At 36.4% G+C, this 20,465-nt stretch overlaps 1 protein-coding gene across 1 annotated transcript in view; it reads right to left on the reverse strand.

Annotated features, from left to right (window-relative positions):
• TTC29 (tetratricopeptide repeat domain 29) overlaps nucleotides 1-20,465 on the reverse strand; it is a 151,545-nt gene that overhangs the window by 110,500 nt on the left and 20,580 nt on the right. The window contains exon 4 of the mRNA XM_052815364.1: nucleotides 10,550-10,773. Coding sequence (XP_052671324.1) covers nucleotides 10,550-10,773 — 224 coding nt within the window. The remainder of the gene's footprint in view (nucleotides 1-10,549; nucleotides 10,774-20,465) is intronic.

The raw sequence follows: 20,465 nt of genomic DNA on the forward strand, positions 1-20,465 counted from the left end.
CATTTAGTTCCCATTCTTTATCATCTCAGACAGCTAAATGAACACACACTATCCCTAAAATTTATAGAAACACTGCAAGTCCCCAAACTAAGCAGCATTACAACATTGTCAACAAATACATTATTCACAATTTAAAATTACAGAATGAGACCTCCTACAGAATTGGAGTTATTTCTCTCGGAAAAGCACCTTTAAAAAAAAATCCACAAAAAATCCTCTTTGGATTATTCCAAAGCTGTATTAATTTGGAGTAGAGATCTAAAACTTACCTGACAACTCTTATCACACTGCTTCTCGCTAAGGGGGATTTGAAATATATATTTGCTACATGATGCTGAAGAATCTGAGATAAAGTACAGCACGAACCTATATGTTTCACAGCTAAATTTATCACTGGCTAAACTAAATGAACTTTCTTTCCAAACTCTGCTCACGTCAGATGTGAATGGGAATAATGAGCTAAAATTCCATTGCAGTTTTGGTTGGCTACTTACTGTGTTTGTGGCTGTTACATGAACATAACCCAAACAGGCAGTTCTTAAAAGAATTTTCATGTAGTTGGGTAAAGAAGGAGTTAAGAACCACAAGTCTTGCAGCAGGTAAGAGACTGTTTAGTTAAGCTAGATGTGTGAACAGAACTGCTTTGCTTTTGGGAGTTCTGCAGTTTGTAAGCTTTGCTCGACAAAGAGAGAAAAGGGGGAAGAGAAACAAAAAAACCCCTCTTACTCCTGGGTATGGAGTACCACACAGAAATCAACTGGGGAAAAAACCTGATTTCAATACAGGCAAGATCTCACTTAAATTCCAGATATTTTCTAAGTGTTTTAAAACTATGATACCATATCAAAACACTTTGATCAAAAGATGTAGTTAAATTCTCTTCTTCTGTTTTCCGCAGGAAGAATTGGGGAAAATCCAACTTTCAAAAAGGACTAATTTCTCAACTGTAAATTCTATCATCTGTGTGAGTCAGTTGCATTGTTTGGAACAAACAGCAGCAATTACTCAAAAAAGTACTTTGAATGCATCACTAAACCACACAAGAGAATGTTCCCTCAGCTTCATCTCTAGTACATTCTGTCTCAAAATTAAAAAAGACAAATTATGTATGGTGTACTAGGAAGTAATCTAAATCTCTCACTCTGTCGGTTGTCATGACTAAGTTCTTTGACTTCAGAACATCTTGATAAAGCTCTTCAGTGCATTTCACAACACAGTAAGAACTTCATTCTGTCTTCTGAAAGAATCCTGTTACCACCTAATCATGTCTGCAGTCTTCAAGAGTTTTATCTAGTATTTGTTTCTCCTCCATTTTTATCTGTCTTGGCCATTCTGGAGAACATTAGCTGAATTTTCCCTGCTTAAAAGTTTCTGAAATCAAGCTGAAATGTCTTTTCCCCATTCTTGAACATTCTCTGGTTTTGTCTTTTGATTTACAAATTCATTCCTCTTCTTTAATGGTGAACAATACTTTTTTGTTGCTTTTGCTTTCCTATTTATTTTCTCAGAGTTTTTCCTCCATGAAGTGGTACCTTGTATTTCTACCTTTTTAATAATTCCCTTTAAAATATATAAAATTATTATTTTTGAAACAGTTTGTGTTACATACATTTCCATTTCTAGTACTTTAAGTAAGATAACACCCCTTCCAAAAAACGAGAATGTTTCACAATCTCCTTAGAATCACCAAAATAGAAATACCCTGGAAATTACATCTAGATTATCATCTCATCATTTGTATCTAAGGTTTGATACCAAAACAACAGCTTAAGTTTAGAAGTTTGGCTTTGAGAGGAATAATTATCAATATATAGACTTCATGTATTCCTAATCAGAACATTCTTCATGGCTGTGAGTTTTCATGCCTTTTGTTCCCCCTCAAGGCTGAATATTCTGAATATCTTCAGAATATCCAGGAGTGTACATCATAAAAAACTTATTCATACATTAGAAATTAAGATTATTTTGGTAGAATAGCCTCAAAAATATCTGCAAGTGATACTGGAATGGAAATAACAGAACTGGTTTGGGCTTAATATACATATATCTATCTATCTGTGTGTGTGCACACATATGCATATACATATATATGTAAGCACATGTATACATATGCATAGATAAAAAGTCAAGACATAGTTGGGTTTTATCCAAACTAACCAATTTAGATATAGACACAGGTTACCTAGGATCCCTTTAGTTTCAATGAAGAAAACCAGATACTTCTTGGCTGTGATTTATCTTATCCCAACTTAAACATCTATTGCAGCACAAGGGAGCACTTCTAAAGATTATCTCAGAAGTAAAAGGCAGAGGTTCCCAGGACAATTACAAGTACATAAACAAATAACCACATGAACAGAGAAATATAAAACCTAATTATAACCACTAACATAAAGATAACAATACAAGTTACATATAGATTACAGCCAAGTGAAAATGAACTTAGAAGATACCTGACGATATATACAAATGGTTACAATACTACAGTAAGGGGAAAGATAATTGGATTGTCATTGGGGTAGAACTCTAGATACAGATTTGTTGGCTTTGAAATCTTTGCTACAAAGTATCAAGGCACTAATACTACATAACATTACCCAAATAACTTCAGGTAGTGCCCTACAAATCTCAAGAGATGGAACTGACCTGAGGCGGACTATTGCTACTGCCACAGCTTTGATTGAATGAACTTTAATGTGACCCTCTGATGACTATCCTGCCGGTGAATAACAATGAGAAGTGCACAAAGACAACCATTTCTCTGTAATTGTCTTGGACAGTGGCTGACCAGATATGCTGGTCATAAAATAAATCTCAAAAGATAGACTTTTAAATGCCATATTGTCTTCTGGATTCAAAGACTGATTTACAGATAAAGAAATTCATTGAGATTATTATGACAGTGGTAAAGCTAGCATGTCAGACTTAGTAAAAGTGAACTTTTACCTCGCCAGGAGAAGAAAAATGTTAGAATAGGTAAATACTCTCTTCTATAAAATCTCCCATTAAAGCTTTGACTTCTCTGATTTTGTATAGTAAGTTCTCTGCAACTAATAATAAAATACGTGTAGACAAGTCATCTTTACATATCTGTTGACACAAAAAACCATAATTATCTGCACCACTCAGAGAGGGAATGACTGCACTGGAATGCAATACCAAATGAACAGAAAGAGAAGTCCGAATCACACAAGCAATTGTAAAACAGTTCCCGCAAGACAAATTCCTGTTTTTAAATAAGAAACAATTAAGAAAGCACATAGATAAAGGTTCAAAGGCTGATCCCATTAATCTTTCAAAAATTACATTAATTTCATAAAATATTGGAAGCTAAATTCAGGTCTTCCAGAACATTTAAGTCACAGGATTGTAAGAACACTGTAAATATGAACATCTACCCAAAATGGCAGCTACACAAACCAAACAGAACTTGATGGAGCAGATGGCGAGGCCTGATAGTTCACAGTTTTGGACTTAATTGAAGATCTGAAGCACAGCTAAGAATACATCTTATGGGCAATTATTCAACCGAACATTTTTTTCAATGCCAAATTACCAAATAGAAGGCAGTAATATATCACAAAAATTAACCAGAAAACAAATTAAAAGTCATGCTATGTTGCAGTATTTGTTTTATAATATTTTAATATTTTTATGTTTTGGTCACAGAATATAAATTACAGAAAATGGACTACTTTCATTTTGTTCGACCTGAACTTTTCAAAATATTTTATTTTCATTGTCCTTTACAATGGAAAACAACTTTGAACAACTATGCACAAAAGGAAAGTACCCCTATTAAACCTTGCTGAGATCTTTTTGTTAAACAGAGATTTTTAAAAAAATCCCTTCGACCTGAGCTTAAACATTAAACCCATATAGTATTTCCTGCTCGGCATCAAAATCTCTTCAGGTGCATCTGAACTGTCAGTTAGGATCTCCCCTTGTCATGCTCAAGCCATAGTCCCTGACTGGCCCAGGGAACAATATCTTTCTTTGTTCCTGGGCTCTTCTCAGGAACTGCTCCCTTGGCAAAGGTGTGCATGGAACAGAGGATGATTCAAATCCATGGTCTGCATGTTTGTTGTGTTCAGCGAGACAACTACCAAGTAGTGCAATGCACTGGGATAGTGAGGAGGCATTTGAGTGTGACAGTCCCAGAGCTAATAGGAGAGAAAAGAAACATATAGATGACCTGCAAGTCATAATTTAAGTACAATTGCTGCCACATCTGTATGATCTCCTTCATGACACGATGTAGTAAAAGAAAGAAAAAGAACTACAGAAATGGTCCTTAGAGAACAGAAGAAAACAACATTGTGAAGAGATCCTGGCTTGGTATTTTCCTTGAAGAAGAAAAGAAAGAGGCTGTTGTTCTTGTTAACGGAAAATAGAACTTGTACTCATTTTCAAAGTACAGGTATCAGAAAGAAATTTTTCAACATCCATTTATGGCTCAATATTTTCCACTCAAAAACCCACCAGTCAGTCATTTGTTCCTGTCAGATGAAGGCCATATGGAAACTTTTCAACAGCTGGTAACACTCATCTTCCAGTTCAGTTAGTTGTTTTTAGTGAGTATGACTTGATTATAACTGACCATTCACTCTTGAAGACATATAAAGGAGTGACCTAAGATCAATTAAGTCACTAGGAGTCATTTTTGATGTCAGAATGAGACACCATTAATACTGGAAGTTTCATTTTTGCCAGAGAGATCAATACCAGTGACTTAGTGGCAGGGCAGCTGATGCTGTGAAGAATTCACACGCAGAAAGATCCAGGCTGGAGGCTGTTGGGCCGAAAAGAAGCATGAACGGTAATAGAATATGGTGTTGCAATCAGTTTATTTTCACCTGGATCCATACATGGGAAAGAATCAGTCCCATTTTCTTGTTCAGGACAATCATGCCTCTACACCTACAGGTAGAGGACCACACAATCATTCCTTTTTCCAGAAAGTTTATCCATAAGCTAAACACACACAAATGAAGAAAAGTTGCTGTGGGTTAGCATGCTGACACCATCAAGTTTCAGGTAGAGCCTCTGTTTCCTAGTTATCGTGAGGCAGAGTGTACACAGAGCACACCCCTCCCAACACTGCTAGGTATGCAAGGGGAATATATTCAATGACAGTACAAAGATGCTAAGGAAATGGTCAGGATATAATTTTGCTAAGTAAGGATAAAGCTATCTAATGATAATGATATAAGGCAATTAACTGGTAATTTGGGACACTAAAGGGGGACTCCAAGCCATTGCAATGAAAAAGCAATACTGAAATTTTCTAAGAAATGCTGCTTCTGTCGAAGTCAATGGTAGTTCTACAATTGGCTATATTTTGAGAAGGCTTGGCTTCTTTCCTGAGTGAATCACTTTGCTTTTTAAAGATAATTATAAAAAGAATAAACTCCTCCATTGGTCTCTAGCAACTCTGCATTTTTTCCTGTGATAAAGTATTAAATAGAAAACAACAAACCTGCTTAGAAAAGAAAACAGTATTCCTTTCCCTATCCCCCCCCAAACCATGCCTCCTCCAAGCAAATATTAAAAGAGGTTTTGGTATGTTTATCCTTTTTCTTTTTTAATGCATAACCTCTTTCTATTTTTTTCCCCAAATAGCATGGGCAATATGGTTATTGCAATGTTTCTAGCCCAGCCTAAGGTGTAAGCTTACAGAAAAGCTTACCACTGTAAAATGCTAAACTCTGTTTTCAACCTTAAGTACCTCAGACAAAGAAAGATTTTCCAGTGCAAACACATCAAACACTCATGCTTTCTTCATATGCTTTATGAAAAGCCATCTTTTACAACAACAACAACAACTCATACTGTCAAAATTTTCTCTACACTGAAGTGAGTAAAAAAAAAAAAAGCCAAATTAGCACTTCCTCCTGTGTTTCTGATATTCTCTAGAACAAGGGTCATCAGCCTGTAGTACATGGACAGATTCAGCATTTAGCATACCACAAAGGTTGCATGGGGTCAGGAACCAGGAGCAGATGGAATCTGAGAAAGGCAACAGCTTCCAGGTCTTAACTCCTACTCTCCACCAGCTGCCCCAATGAACTAATAAGCAGCGTCTTGCCTCTTTGAAGGCATGTTCGTACCTGAGTGTAGGTTCCATGCATTGGCTTTGGCACAGCGAACACAGTGATCTGCCACTATAGTGCTGACTGCTCAATACAAGTTGCAGCCACCGAACTGTGGCATTTTCCCCAGTTTTGCTCTCCCGCTCTGGCATCGTAGAGCCAATGGCGGAGACATCTCTTCCTTTAATTGTTCTTGAGCTGTAACTTGCCTTGCGTTCTCTTCAACTTGTACAATACAAGTAAACCAGCTCACGCTAGCAAGCACTGTTCATACCAGCTCTTCAAGGCCTCTGCTAGTCCTAGGTAAGGATTCAGGTAGGGTTCAAGCCTACATTTAATATGTAGTTCAGATACGGTCTGAAAAGCAACACTTTCCAAGCCCTTCTGAAATAATACTGGGACAGGTGACCTCTAATCTGACAAAAAACAAATTAGGCACACTATCATTGAGAGGCTGGCCGCAGTCTAAAACACACAATGCATACTATCAATCATTCTTTCCGTAGGCTCAGTGCTAACTAAATAAAAGTAGCTACACAATATTTTGAGGAGACAATTCACGGAAGTGGCTTAGCGTAATGCACATATAGACCCAAAAAGTGAATTAGCAATGCATTTTAAAACCGTAAGACAGACTGTAGCAGCCAAGTAGTGATTTAAAGAATCAGTTACGTCCATATGGTAAAATCTGTGCAAATACCAGCTTAAAGGTTTTAATTTCGCTTTTAAATACTTTTACCTGAGAAACAGCAACATTATCATTACAATGAACTGTTCTCCCAGGCACACTTTACAACTGGGTGCCGTTACAAAAATTCCAAAATATGAGTAAAAGACTTCTTAGTTGGATTTCCTTTGTTCCTACTTCTTCCCCATGACCCACTCGAACACAGAGAGATATTGAGTCAAATTTTGTCTGGGTCTTAGACAGACAAAAAGAATTCTATTTAGTTGGCACACCTCTGCAGGGTATGGTCATCATTTGTTCACAGGGTGTCAGCAGCTGAAGGATATTTAGTTAGCAACCCTCAATGTCAGACAAGGATGGACTGTGGCTTTAAACTCTCCCTCCTGCTAACTCACAGAACAGTACTAAGCAGGGGCTAGGGAGCTATGGCTCTTCAAAGGGATAGCAACAACAACCTGCCAGCACTATATTATACCTTTCAAAGACAATTATACCTTTAAGTGAAATTACTCTGAGCAGTACAATCAGGCAGGCAAGCAGGCAATCAGGCAGGGCATTCCACAGCCTCAAAATATAACTTTCTTTTTGAAAAAAACCCCAACGTTTTCATACACGTGGCGAGAAATAACTGTATATATCACATGCTGAGCTATGTAGATACATTGCTTTGGCATTTATCCTGCATTCTTCTGTAAAAAAACCTCTACAACTATACATATTGAAACAGCTAAACTATCTCCTTTTTTTTTTTTTAAGCTACTGACACCAGAACCAGTAAAAAGAGAGGTTAGTCCATGATAATGTAGAAAGATCAAGGAATAATTAGAAACAGCTCAATTTTAAAGTCAGAAACATTTACATTATTTGCATCAAAAAAGACCAGATAGGAACACAGTCAAGTACTGCCAATGTTTCTGCCAGTATTTTGGGGATAATGCTGTACCTAGGCCAAAATAACTGTTCAGCTACTTTTCTGAGAAGCTGCAAGGATTAATGCTAGCTTTCTATTTTGAAATACTTGTGAGGTATTCAAATACAATGACAATGAGATTAAGTTGGACAGAAAAAAAAAAGGTATTTTCTTTGCACACACTGTAATATTGGTAATAGCCAATTAAAAAAACCCCAAGAAACCAGATGACTCCTGTGTGATTTGAAGTTCAATCAAAATGTTCCACTAAAAATGAAAACAGAGAGGACATTCACTGGTGTATGTAAAGGTAAGCAGTCTGTACAATGTAATGCTGGTAAACAAAATATCACTATTTTCAAACCCAGCAATAAAGAAAATAACTGCTCTTTGATATCAGCCTCCACATCATTATGCATGGTGCTGATTCTGCTCAAGCAAACAATTTATGTCCAGCATTATAGTGTCCTATAACTACAAACTATCAAAAAAAAGATTAACATATTCCACCAATAAATATGGAAAGTGAATAAATACCTAGCTTTTTCCATGCACTATGGTAACAACCATAAACCTCTAAACCTAGGAGCAGCAGTTTTAAGTTATATTCACAATTAAGACAGCAACACTCTATGATAGAAAAACATCAGGTGAGAAAAACTAAATAACAAATAAGAAAATTATTTACTGACATAGTAAGTGAAGTTTTGTTTTCCACTTACCACTCTAGGTTCAAAAACAATCCCTTCATGAAGCTCAAATTTGTCAAAAACCTTACAAGTCATGAAGTTTTCTTTCTTTTTTTTTTTCATAATTTATACCTGCTATCTGTTCTTCAGCACACCTGTTCACTCAGGACAGCACACCTGAAACAGGTAAACTTTCAGCTAGTCTAATATTAGTGACATCAGCCACACTGTGAAACTCTCACAGTTTGCAGTCTCAAATATTACTTTCAGCCTTTTAAGCTTGAACTGTGGCAGCTGAAGAGCAAATGCAGGTCAGACTGCTACATCATGGTAAGTTCCACCTGAGGTGAACTGCTGAACACTTCTTAAATGGTGTCAACTAGAGTTGTCAGGAGATCATAAGCCAGAGCCCCAAGCAATTTGATTAGAATCAGAGAGTAACTGGATTAGCAGAACTACTGAATTAGTATTTGATGAGCTGTATAATTCGTATTATCTTCACAGCTCTACTAGCTCTAACACCTGCAACATGAATTAGCATCCACCTCTTCATGTGCCACGTGACTCAAGCCTCACTTAATACAAACAAGAGATTTGTGCAAAGGTTTGCATTGAAACTGGTGAAAAAATCAAAACTAAGTATACCTTGATCTAGCAATTCAGTAAAGATGCTTGCCAACTCTATTGGCACGTTCTCGTTATTTTCTTTTCTTTCATTTTAACTAACTGTAACAGGCAAGGTTGGGAGATGGTCTCTCCTAGAGGCAAGATACAATCAGTAAGACAATGGGTGGTATCTTGTCTCTGTGAGAGGTGAAAGACTTACAGAGCCCAGCACACAACAAATACCGAGTTCAGTGAGAGAAAGGGTCCCTGCCTTTCATAGGGGCAGAAACTGCAGTCAGCAGCGTCTTGACTCCCTGGGAGCATGTTTGCCAATTCTGTTGTCACATATCTGTTTGCAATGCTGAAAAATATCACGCACCAAAGGAAGGCAAAATGCTCTCCTCAAGCAGCTGCAGGAAGCAGGCCCACCAGCATAAGCCATATCTACTACTTTTTGAACATCACAGTGTTGGCAGTATGCTTCTGTGAGGGCAGTCTGAGCGCCAAAACTTCCCTCTTGTACTTCTGCAAGCTGTGGGGGTGCCTGTTCAGGTTTTAGTCATACTTCAGACAAGTCTGAAGATTCCATCCAATCTCAGGCTGGCTAGATTTCCCGCCTAGAATTACAGTGAATTAAATAAAGAAACACAACTTTTGGCTTTCATAGTAAACATAAAATAAGCATTTTAAATGAACATTCTTTTAAGCGCTGAAAGGGTTTTTTGCTGTTCCTTTTTTAAATGAAGTTGTCTGTTCCTAAATTTCGGTCAAATAGCTTAGGTTTCAAACTCACAAGCTTTATTGTAGATCAAAATGCAACTTGAAACAAGCCAACTATAGTGAAACCAGCTCAGCCATGAAACAGGATTGCAGTTAGAGCTTTTACCTGCCTCCTTCCCTACAATTATTCCAAAGGAGAAAGACAGAGTAAGTTATGTTACTATTTATAGTAAAAGGAAATGATAAATACGAGCGCTTAGTAAATAGTAGGCAATGGAGAAAATACAGTAATTTGGAGTTATGTCTTCACTAATATCTAGTAATTCACAGGTGGCATGTTACATCTGTGTGCTGTATTTTATTTGACATGTTCACAATCCTTTTTAAGTCAGTCACAAATCCAAACACAGTTAGCAGACAGGGTATTTAATAAAATCAGATTTACAAAACTATTACTGTGTGAAACAGCATTTCACCTATTAAATTTTTCTAATACAAACCCAGCTACTCAAATCAATAGAGAAAGAAAAACAATAAATAATGAAACTATGAGAAAATAATTGAGAACTTATCAAAGCTATAAATACATCAAACATTTCTGATGATATCATAACGCATTCTACATGGTGTCCCCCCTCCTCTTTTTTTTTTTCTTCACAAAACCGCTCCCGATATCTGCGGCTCCTAATCATTTATTCTATAAATACAGCTTAGTTGACTAAGGCTGAAATGTGCTAAGATGCAGTAACGTTTCAAATTCATACATGAAACAATTTGGAAGCTTCCCCCAGGCATTCGCGGCTGGGGCTCCCGCTGCTCTGCTACCCACAATCCCCCCATTTACCTGCTCGCTGGGCTGCCTCAGCCCTGGTCAGGAAGTGGTAAAGCTGATCCAGCTTATCAGGCTGCTCCTCCAGGGACTTCTGCTGCCATATGGCTGACCCAGGCCCTGCAGCCTCCCTCAAGGCATTCCACTTCTGTATCAGAGTGAAGAGCTCGGAGAAGGACTCGTGATAACCCTGTCGCAGCATGTCTATGCAGATGTTCTTCTTGTATGAATTCCTGTTACTGGGAATAAGAAAGATAGATTTTAAGCCTGTATTCTCTTCTCCACCTTACCAAATACGTACAGATAACTAAAACGGCTTTCGAGAAGAGACCTCTGCAGTTCAGCAGCGGGGAAGGGGCATTTTTTTCCCTGCTCAGAAAGCGTTCTCCTAAAATACCATTACGAATGCCATACCCTAGGGAAGTAAATAGGGCAATATAAGGAATACACCAATCTATATATTGAAAACATGTTAAAAATATTCTGGTATTCTTTAGCTGGTATTGGTAAAAAAGGCTGACTGATGGGAACCCCCCCCATGTTTACATTAGTTCATGAAAACACAATGAACTCTTAGTTTGCTTTAAAACAGTACACAGGGAAAAATGAGGCACATTCCACATGTCAAAACAATGTATATGTTAAATAGTTTTGCTGTAGGATATGACGGCTTGGTTAAAAACGTCAAACAAATGCCATGCCAGAAACATAATCATTAGATATTATTTTGCTTCTGTTTAGCATATAACTTCAGCTGGGACTGGTTTACTGATGCAAAAGTTTGATAATTTCTCCCTAATTTTAAAATCAAATGACGCAATGATGAATTTGTATCAAAGTTATCTCATTCATAAACTCTGATAAGATATACATATCAAAAAGTTGTGTAATCAGATATTCTCAAGAGGTAATGTATCTTTTGAGGTATTATTTATGGAAATAATCAAAATATTTCTTTTATGTGGCATGAAACAATCATTGTGTCCTATCCTGGAGAAAACTATGAGTCCAATGGGATTGCCTGCAACACTAAAGCACAGATGTAAAGGTTTGCAGGCATACGTATCTAGTGTGAGAAAACAAACCTTTGTCCCAGTAAAATGGCAAGGACCCAGATGTGTTAATTTTATTTCGTATATTCCGTTAAGTTTCCAAACTGTGTTCAAGACTATCTTTTTAGATTAAAATCCATTTAACTTCAAATTCTCAGCAGCTTTAAAATAAATATGGAATTCTGAAAACTGAGATTTATAGTGTATGTAATAAATTCAGATGACCTCATGCTAAACAATAGCCTAACAATACTAATACTTCTAGCCTAAAAAGAGCTACTGCAGTTCTTTAACAATGCTAATAAGATGGAAGTGATGTAAAAAACTTCTTAGCTAGGTATCAGGGAAATAAACAGTAATGTGAGATGTAAGAAGTAAATATTCTGCATTATTTCATATTTAATATGATTAAAATAAAATCTATTAATTACTACATAGATGCACATTAATCCTTCATATCTGTTTTTTTTACATTTCAGTTGCAGAACTGAACAGAAAAATATCACAAAATCCTGGTACGATTTAGACTAGACAGTACTGAATTTATGTTTAATATATAAATAGGTGTTTTTCTGAGATTGAAAAGCACATATTGTTCACACAGACAAGGGAAAATATATACCTATTCCGTACCAGAAAATATTTGCAACATTTATCTTAGAAAAGTAAAAGAGAAATATCTTTAAACATTTAAATTTTAATTTGCCAGAATATGCTACATTTGCCATATGTCAGATGCACAGTATATAGCTTAAAAATACCGTAAAGGTATTATGTTAATACAGTACAATGTATTCTCTACTCTGTATATAGAATGCTTTCTTTTTTCTGTTTTATAATTCTACCTAAGTAAAAAAAAAATTGAAGAATACAGGTAAAAAATTCCTACCAACTTCCAAAGGCCTAGGACTGAATGCTGCAGTAATATAACTCAGAGCAGTGGAATAACGATCTGTATAGCAGACACACATGCATGCGTGTTTATTTATATAATATGATTTACAGATGTGTATATGTGTGCATGCATTAGATAGATCATTAGATGTACTGGAAGGAAACAAGAAAGTACTGCTAAAAGATCTTAACAGTGACTAAACAAAACGTCATTCAGTTAATTTTTAACGTTCACTGCATACTCACTGAGCACAGTACCAATATTCGTATGAACAGAAGAACTGTGTCCGTGTAACTTGTTATTTCCTGTAGACTGATGCATTTTACTTGAAGGCAAAGCACATTTTCCCCACAAGACAGCATTATTAGCAAACCAATACAGGAAAACAAAACATACAGTAAAATAGGTCAGTTTTAAAAATCAGTGTCAATATTCTTTTAATAAATCCCATCTCAGTTAGTAAAGAAATGGAAAGAATGCAGAAGTAATCATACGGTACAGAGCACATTTTTTTTTCCTTAGGCAAAGGTAACTGATTTTAACTCACAAGCAATGCAGCTATCTACTGTATAAGCATTCAAATTTTAGAGGGATAAAGATAAAAGTCCTCTCAGTTATACTTAAAACCAGGAAATACACAAAGCGCAAAATAATAATACTATTGCTTCCTTAAGCTTCTGCTATATATAAGCCACAAGTGACTGATCACCCACAAACAATACAGTAGGGCTAGAAATGAATGATATTATGGGGATGAATGGTATTGCTGACACCTAAGAGAGCCTGACGCTGCAACGAATTCTGAAATTGTTTCAGTTATCGAAGTGGTTCCCGATGAAAACGCCAGTGTCCTTCCAACAAACAGTGCTTTCGAACGGAGGAGTAGTGTAGGTGACAAAAGTAAACTTTTCATGATATCTTGAGATAAACTCAGTCCCCCAAATCCTTTTCATACTGCTTTTTATGATGTCACGCAGCATGTAAAATGAGCGGTTAATCAGAACATCTCCTGTTTTGTATACCCGAAGATTACTTTATTTCTAATATCAATATCAAACCTGGATACCTAATTAAACGTACATGATTTGTTTTATCGAACCCAACTGTTAGCAGCATGTTTCTACTACATTAATAAACTAGTTCGCACCAAAGCTTTTGAACCTTACTACCTAACAAATTACGATGTGTTATTAAACAAGTGGGTTTGTTTTTCTGCATTGCGTCCGCGCCGGTTTTAGGTTTTCCTTTGAACGATTATGTTAACTTCAAGCCGCCCAATGCAGGCAGGCTGGCCTTTCGCTTGCTTGAAGCGGAGACGTTCAAGAGGTTTAATGGTCTCTGGGGGCATCTACTGGAAATGCGGAAAACTGCAGCCGGGACAGGGTAACGGCGCAGGCAGCCGTCAGCGCAGCAGGGCACGGCTGCAGAACAAAGGCAGGGAGGAGGAGGAGGAGAAGGAGGAGGAGGAGGAGGAGGGAGGACGGGTGAGAGCCAGCAGCGGGCGGGAGAACGGCGGGGCTGCGCTTCCCGCGCTCCCGCCCGCTGGGGCTCGCCCGACTCGGCGCCAGCAAAGCGCCGTGCCGAAACCGCGCGAAGGCGGCCAGCGCGGCTGCCGGCGGGCGCTTGGACGAGACGCCTTAGAACGGGCGGGCGGCTTTGTCGTGTTAGCTGTGTTTAACCTGAAAATTGAACCGTGAGACCGATATAAAGCTGAAGTCCTCTTCCCCCTTTGAAGGCGCATATGTGCATGCTAGGAGAAAAGGATTTCAGACTGATTTTTTAAAAACTTTTTTTTTTTTTTGAATGAAATCTGGAGCGTATCTATCTGTTTGTGGTTAAAACAAAGATACCAATTAGTCTGGTTTTAATTTAAAGCAGATTTGTTTTATTTTCTTAAATCCGTGAAATTCAACAGATGAAAACCATAATGCTTAACACAAACATAGACGATGCTGAGAGCCCACTCTTCCTCTGACTGTACGCTCATCTCATTACTGAAACCCTGTTGGTGTTGCTATGTGTCTATTTACACAGGTTGGGTAAACCAGTGAAATGAGGTCCACGTAGTGGATCTGGTTGGGTCTCGTGCACTTGTCCGACATCAGCAGTTATTCCGATGCCGTGTTTTATGCATGAGGTGCTGAAAAATTCTGTGCGCTTCTGTGTGCGTGTCATGGGGGGTGGGTGTTAGAAGAATTTTTAGCACCAAATAAATAACCACCAAAAGTTAAAGTTGCCATTTTAGTGGTACCATGTTACAGATGATGATTTCATGCAGTATAATATCACATGGGTGGAAGCAGCTATTTATTGAATGTGGATCTGTGAGCTTGAAAAGGCACTGCTGCTGTTAACACGGTGCTTTAAGTGTACCTGGATATTGCTACAGGCATTTTACTTTTCTTAAACTATACAGCTGCTTATATAATTTTCTTGTATGGATTTCTTTTATTATTATCATTACTATTCTAAAACGATCTAGAGTCATGCTGAGGAATCGCAGAAACCTGATTCTAATCTGCCTGTACAAGTGCAAAACCCATAAACAGTAACCCTCAGTGAGGCTAATGAAACTACACTGTTGTTGCAATCTCAAGGACCTGCCTATGTTAAGGTATTGTACTTTTACAAGACTCTTAAGCAATGCTGGGAGATAAAGACAGTACTGTACTACATTCCCTTTAACTTAAAATCCTGCACAGCAAGGCTATTTGCATTCTACCCTTTACACTGAAAGAGAGAAAAGAAAAAAAGAAATTAAGAGGCAGGTACTGGTGTTAGAAATCATCAAAATAGTCAGTATAGCATAACAACTATTTGTCACGAGCTTAATTCTCCATGCCTCCTGTCTGGTATGGTCAATTACAGACATGCAAAATAAGTGCAAAAGTCTACTATTTTCAGATGACAGTTTTATTTTATTTTATTTTTTTTTTTTAATATCAGGGTTCATATCTTTAGATTTTGTAGGATTTAATTAGTACTATAGGTTAATGCCAGCTGCTGGTTACAATACAAGTGTAACGTAGCAATCCAATTTTGTAAAGCTCAAAATGGCATGGATTAAACAACGATAGTATATAAAATATTAAAGTGTACTTCCAGTGTAAAATAATTACTGTACCAATTATTATAATGTTTAAAAACTGTATTCAAATAGGTTTCACCCACTTGGGATTTCCTTCTGCAGTTGGCAAGACAATGACTGATATAAATGCCTTAGATAAGGATCACAAAATTATGAAAAAATAATCAAGATATTTTTGCTTAAGTTTATTTAAACAAATACATTTTACTTCCCCCCCACATTTCCTGTCTATAAATCTACAAGAAAATTAAAATTACATCAAGTATGTGAATACTTAGCTACTTTGTGTTTAACCTATACACAAACAACACAGCATAAACAAGGAGACACCAGAATTTCCTCACTAAAATTTGAAAAATATATGCATTAAGTAAAACCAAACATACTATATAAAACACTAAAAAGCCAAGCATGCTGTAAGAGTTTATAACTTCAGGCTGCTCTGCCTAAGAATCAAAAGAGGAATTGTTATTTAGTTATAGCTGGACAACCAAAAAACGTAACAGTTTTGCAACACCGTTAGTGACCCACATCTAAAATACAGTTAAAACTCCTGCAGGGCACTGTTGAACACAAAAAGCACTTACGCAAATACTTGGTAAATATGGAAGCTGAAGATTTGACTATCGCCTTCAGCCATGCTATGATCCAGGTTACAGTGGTATAAAACCATGTACTCACACTGTTGAAATCTACATTGTCATGTGTCTGGGCTGCAATCCACCAAAGTTAGGTTCATAGCTAACTTGAAAATATATCCGAGTCATCTGAGTATATGAGTTCACTGTGAAAATTATATATATAAGTACTTTGGTGAGTCAAGCCCTCAGTTGGTCAAGGTACTCAGCGCATTTTCACCACATACTGCTACTGATACAAAGCTATTTAACTAAATCAGGGCACAGCCACCTTTAATCCTAGTTTAAAGACTGTCTGTTTAAATACTTTTAATGAAATATTTACTGGATGGTAATATGTTATATTGTAGACTATAGTAATCTCATTAAAGAAAGATATGAAAGTACAGTAAGTGCCATTAAGTAGTAATAGATGGTTAGCTTACACATCAGAATTTTTGATTACTAAGGCTGACAATCAAATTATATTGGAGTGGGGTGCATGTTTTTTAATGCCAAATTATAAAGCTGAAATAGCTAATGGCCTAATACAAAAAGCATAAAAGCCACCAAATGTTATAAAAAGAAATCCCTACTCTAAATAGTAAATAAAAATATTGCATGACAATTTGTACATATCACAAGAGGGAAGAACGTCTACTTGAAACTGACTTTTGTAACAATTCAGATTTTTTAAATAAGAAAAGGTTTATGGAGCTATGTATTCAGAGCTATTAATAGAAAGATGAAAATAAAGTATATCAGAAAATAACTATATAGGTACTTTATACCATATATATAGGTACAATAACTTTTCAGCATAAGTAATGCAGTATTTTTCATCCCCTGCCTCACAGTCTCCGACTGCTGTCAAACCACACTTTAACCTAAATCATGCAATCAAAGGTGGATGCATAACCTGTCAGTAGGATCCCGCAAAGAACACATACATTGAACTTGCTTCTTTTTGTTCAAAGCTGCACTGCCACTTTAATACTACATAAAATGAAAAATTAATCAATTATAAACATCAAAGGATGACACAGAAAAAGTATTTTAAAATGAATGTAAGTACTGTAATAATTAAAAATCCTCATTAACCCAGAAAATGGAAATATAAATTTAGCAATGAACTTTTGGAACATTCTGTCCCTAAACATAAATGCAAAGAAAGCACTAGAAATAAAGATAAAAGTGCTACCCTTACAAAAATGTTCTTCATACAGGAGCATACACACCTGTGATTATTTCAAGCACAATCAGAAAAAAACATTATCTTCATTAATCTTACTGCTTTTGTTTCTAAATTAATTATGTTCATTAACAAAATGTAATTCCAACCATATTTTATGGACTATTATTTATCAAAATGAAGTATTTCTCAACTTTCCTCTTTTATTTCAGAGCTGACCTAATAGTCTGAGAGCCAGAAACATCTGAGATTGGAACCCTTTCCATTTCACTTGCATGATATTGGAGAAGTCATTATATTTTGCTGCAAGTTTCTTTCACAGTGTGCAAAATTATCTTTAGAAAAAGATAATCATAATTATTTACTTTCTGTGTCTTCTCAAGCTGATGCTATGAATTATCATAAAACCTGATATAAGGCTATGCATTTATTATACTATTGCTATGAACAATTCCCATAGTGTATTTGCTTTTGTTTATGATATCTCATGCCAGTCCCTGACAGAACTTACTCTAAGGACAAACAGACCACACAGAGATGAAGAAGAAAAGAAAAGAGAGGCTTTTGCACAATTCAGAAGGATTCACTGCGAGAATTATTAGGAAGTGATGATTGTATGAAGGCAAATTAGACTGTCTTTCTTTATTTCAAACTCTTTTTGCATGTTAGAGATGCTTCACCTTTATGGAGTGTTTTAAAAATAGAAGTCAGTTGTGTATTGCTTGTACATTTTCTTCAGTACTAAATATTGTTGAACTATTGAGAAATGAAAACACTAGAAAACCGTAAGACCAAACTTAGTAAAAACAACAAGTTACATAAAAAAAGAAAAACTTCAGCTCACTGTGTTCTTCTTTATTAAAGTATGTCATGTATTTTATCTTTGCAAGAGTTTGATGAGTTTTTGCAAGTAAAATTCTGTTTCCTCTATACTTGCTAATAGTCATGAGAATCTGTAGTTTGCACCTTCCCATTAAAAATGTATTGTATTTTTTTGAAATTATTCACCCCGCCTTTTATCCAGATCATGTCTTTGAAAGGAGGAAGTAGATAATAAATGGAATAATTCATGATTTCCCATTAAATATGAAACTTTCTTTTGCAGAGTTTAGAAAATGAAGTTCTACATAATGTACAGAAGTTGATTAGAACTTTTTTTAACCTTTTCAAGAAAAGCCTTTCACATTACACAAACGCACAGAGAAGTTTCTTTAGGAAAGGCAAACCATTCACTTCCCACACAGTTCTGTTCTTTAGATCACTGCCTAATTACACTAAATAATATGTTTATCAGGCCTGAAATTTGCAGAGATCATTCATTTGACCAAAAAGAATGTGTGCCTCTAAGAGCTAAAATCTCTTATTGAAAGTTGTTTAATAAACATTGAATCCTGGTCATGGCAAGCAAGATTGTTAGGAATTATTCAGACAGAAAAAAAATACATATTTAAATAATATTGTGAAAGAAATTTAAAATTTATCATCTAGCTCAGCAAGTGACTTGTGCCATCTCCCTTTCCACAATCAGCAGGGAGTTTGGGATAGAGTGCCTTAATTTAAAATTTCTTTTACTATGAAAGGATACATTTCTTTGGTTCTGATTTAGACTTTTCCATAGTTTTTTAGTATTTAAAAGTGAAGAAATATCCTCATAAAATGTAAATGAGTTGACACAACATTCCACCAGTTCTCAACCAGAGTAATGTGAACAACGAGGGTCATAAGGTGCTCACAGGCCATATCCAAAGATTGACATCAGCAAGAACAGCAAAATCTTGCTAGGACCTGAACATGAAAGGGAAAGGACAGTTTACTTCTTTCTCCTTTTGCTGCTATGTCCTTCTTTAGCTGCCTTGAGCTCTCCTCTCTCCCTCTGTCTTCATGGTGTTGTACACAGAAGAAATGGAAACAGCAGTCACCTTACTAATTTATTTGGTAGAGGTGACAGCTACTAAAAAGTCTGGATTAATCAAAACCCCAATCAGCTATTTGTGTTCAGCTTCTTTAAAGAACTGGTCCATCAGTGCAAAAGACTAGAATAAGGACAAATAGAAAAGCAAATAAATCTAAAACTGAATACCAAAACTCTCATGATTTAAATAACTTATAAACAGAGGACAAGATCAGAAGCAGCCCAGTGTAATAAGTAGGGCTTACTAGTCTGTCATGGCTATGATGAAAATAAAGAATAAAACACTTTCAAGCTAGGCTGCCTCCTCTCCATAAGCTCACAAACCCTATTCCTCTCCCTCAGTGGACTCTCCAGATCATCCTGGCTTCTAATCAGGTGAGGAAGTTTCTTCCTCTTTAGTCTTGGAGGACAGATGCAGTTAAATATTCAGAGACCAACTGGTAGAAGAAGTAAGGGTGTAGGAAAGATATCTTCTCTTTCCACAAACTTATCTTGAACACTAATACTTAATCCCTCATTAATTTTCCAACATCTTTTTTCCTTAACTCTACCTAGCTGATGCTGACACTGAATACAGCAGAAACTTGGCAGGGAGGGTAGTAAATAATTTGTCCCTTTTAATTCTCTCACTGAAGAATGGAAAAATAATCTATCAGATCATACTAACAAGGTTTAAAATGGATGCCAGATCATTTTTGTTCTGGACTTGCCAGCTTCTTGTAGAAACACTGTCTCAGGCATTAGTGAATGCAAATCTCTAAGACTTCTACCTGATCCTTTTCACAGCTTTCAAAATTCAGTAGTTCTCCAGTGTGGGATTCAGTGGTAAATGTACACGTCTACATCTGAGCTGGTCACACTAAGCTCTCTATATAAGCAATGGAGAGAAACAGGTGCTTCAAAAGTATAATTCACCTTATTCTAAAGCAGTTGTCTGAATCCTAAAAGATGGGGCTCAACTAATCGAATTACTTATTCCTAATTATATCCATTAATTATATGAGTGTCCTCTGGATCAGTTAAACTTAGGTGAAAACCCCTTTGCTCTTTTTGCAGAGAAGGACAAAGGTTTATGGAAGCAAAGGATTGCTACTATATTCACCAGTCGTCATTCTTAGAGCAAAAATATTATATTCCAGTTTTCAGTATACAATCTGCAAAGTAGTTTAACGACT

Source organism: Harpia harpyja, chromosome 2 (genome assembly GCF_026419915.1).
Source record: "Harpia harpyja isolate bHarHar1 chromosome 2, bHarHar1 primary haplotype, whole genome shotgun sequence".
Classification (NCBI taxonomy): Eukaryota; Metazoa; Chordata; class Aves; order Accipitriformes; family Accipitridae; genus Harpia; species Harpia harpyja.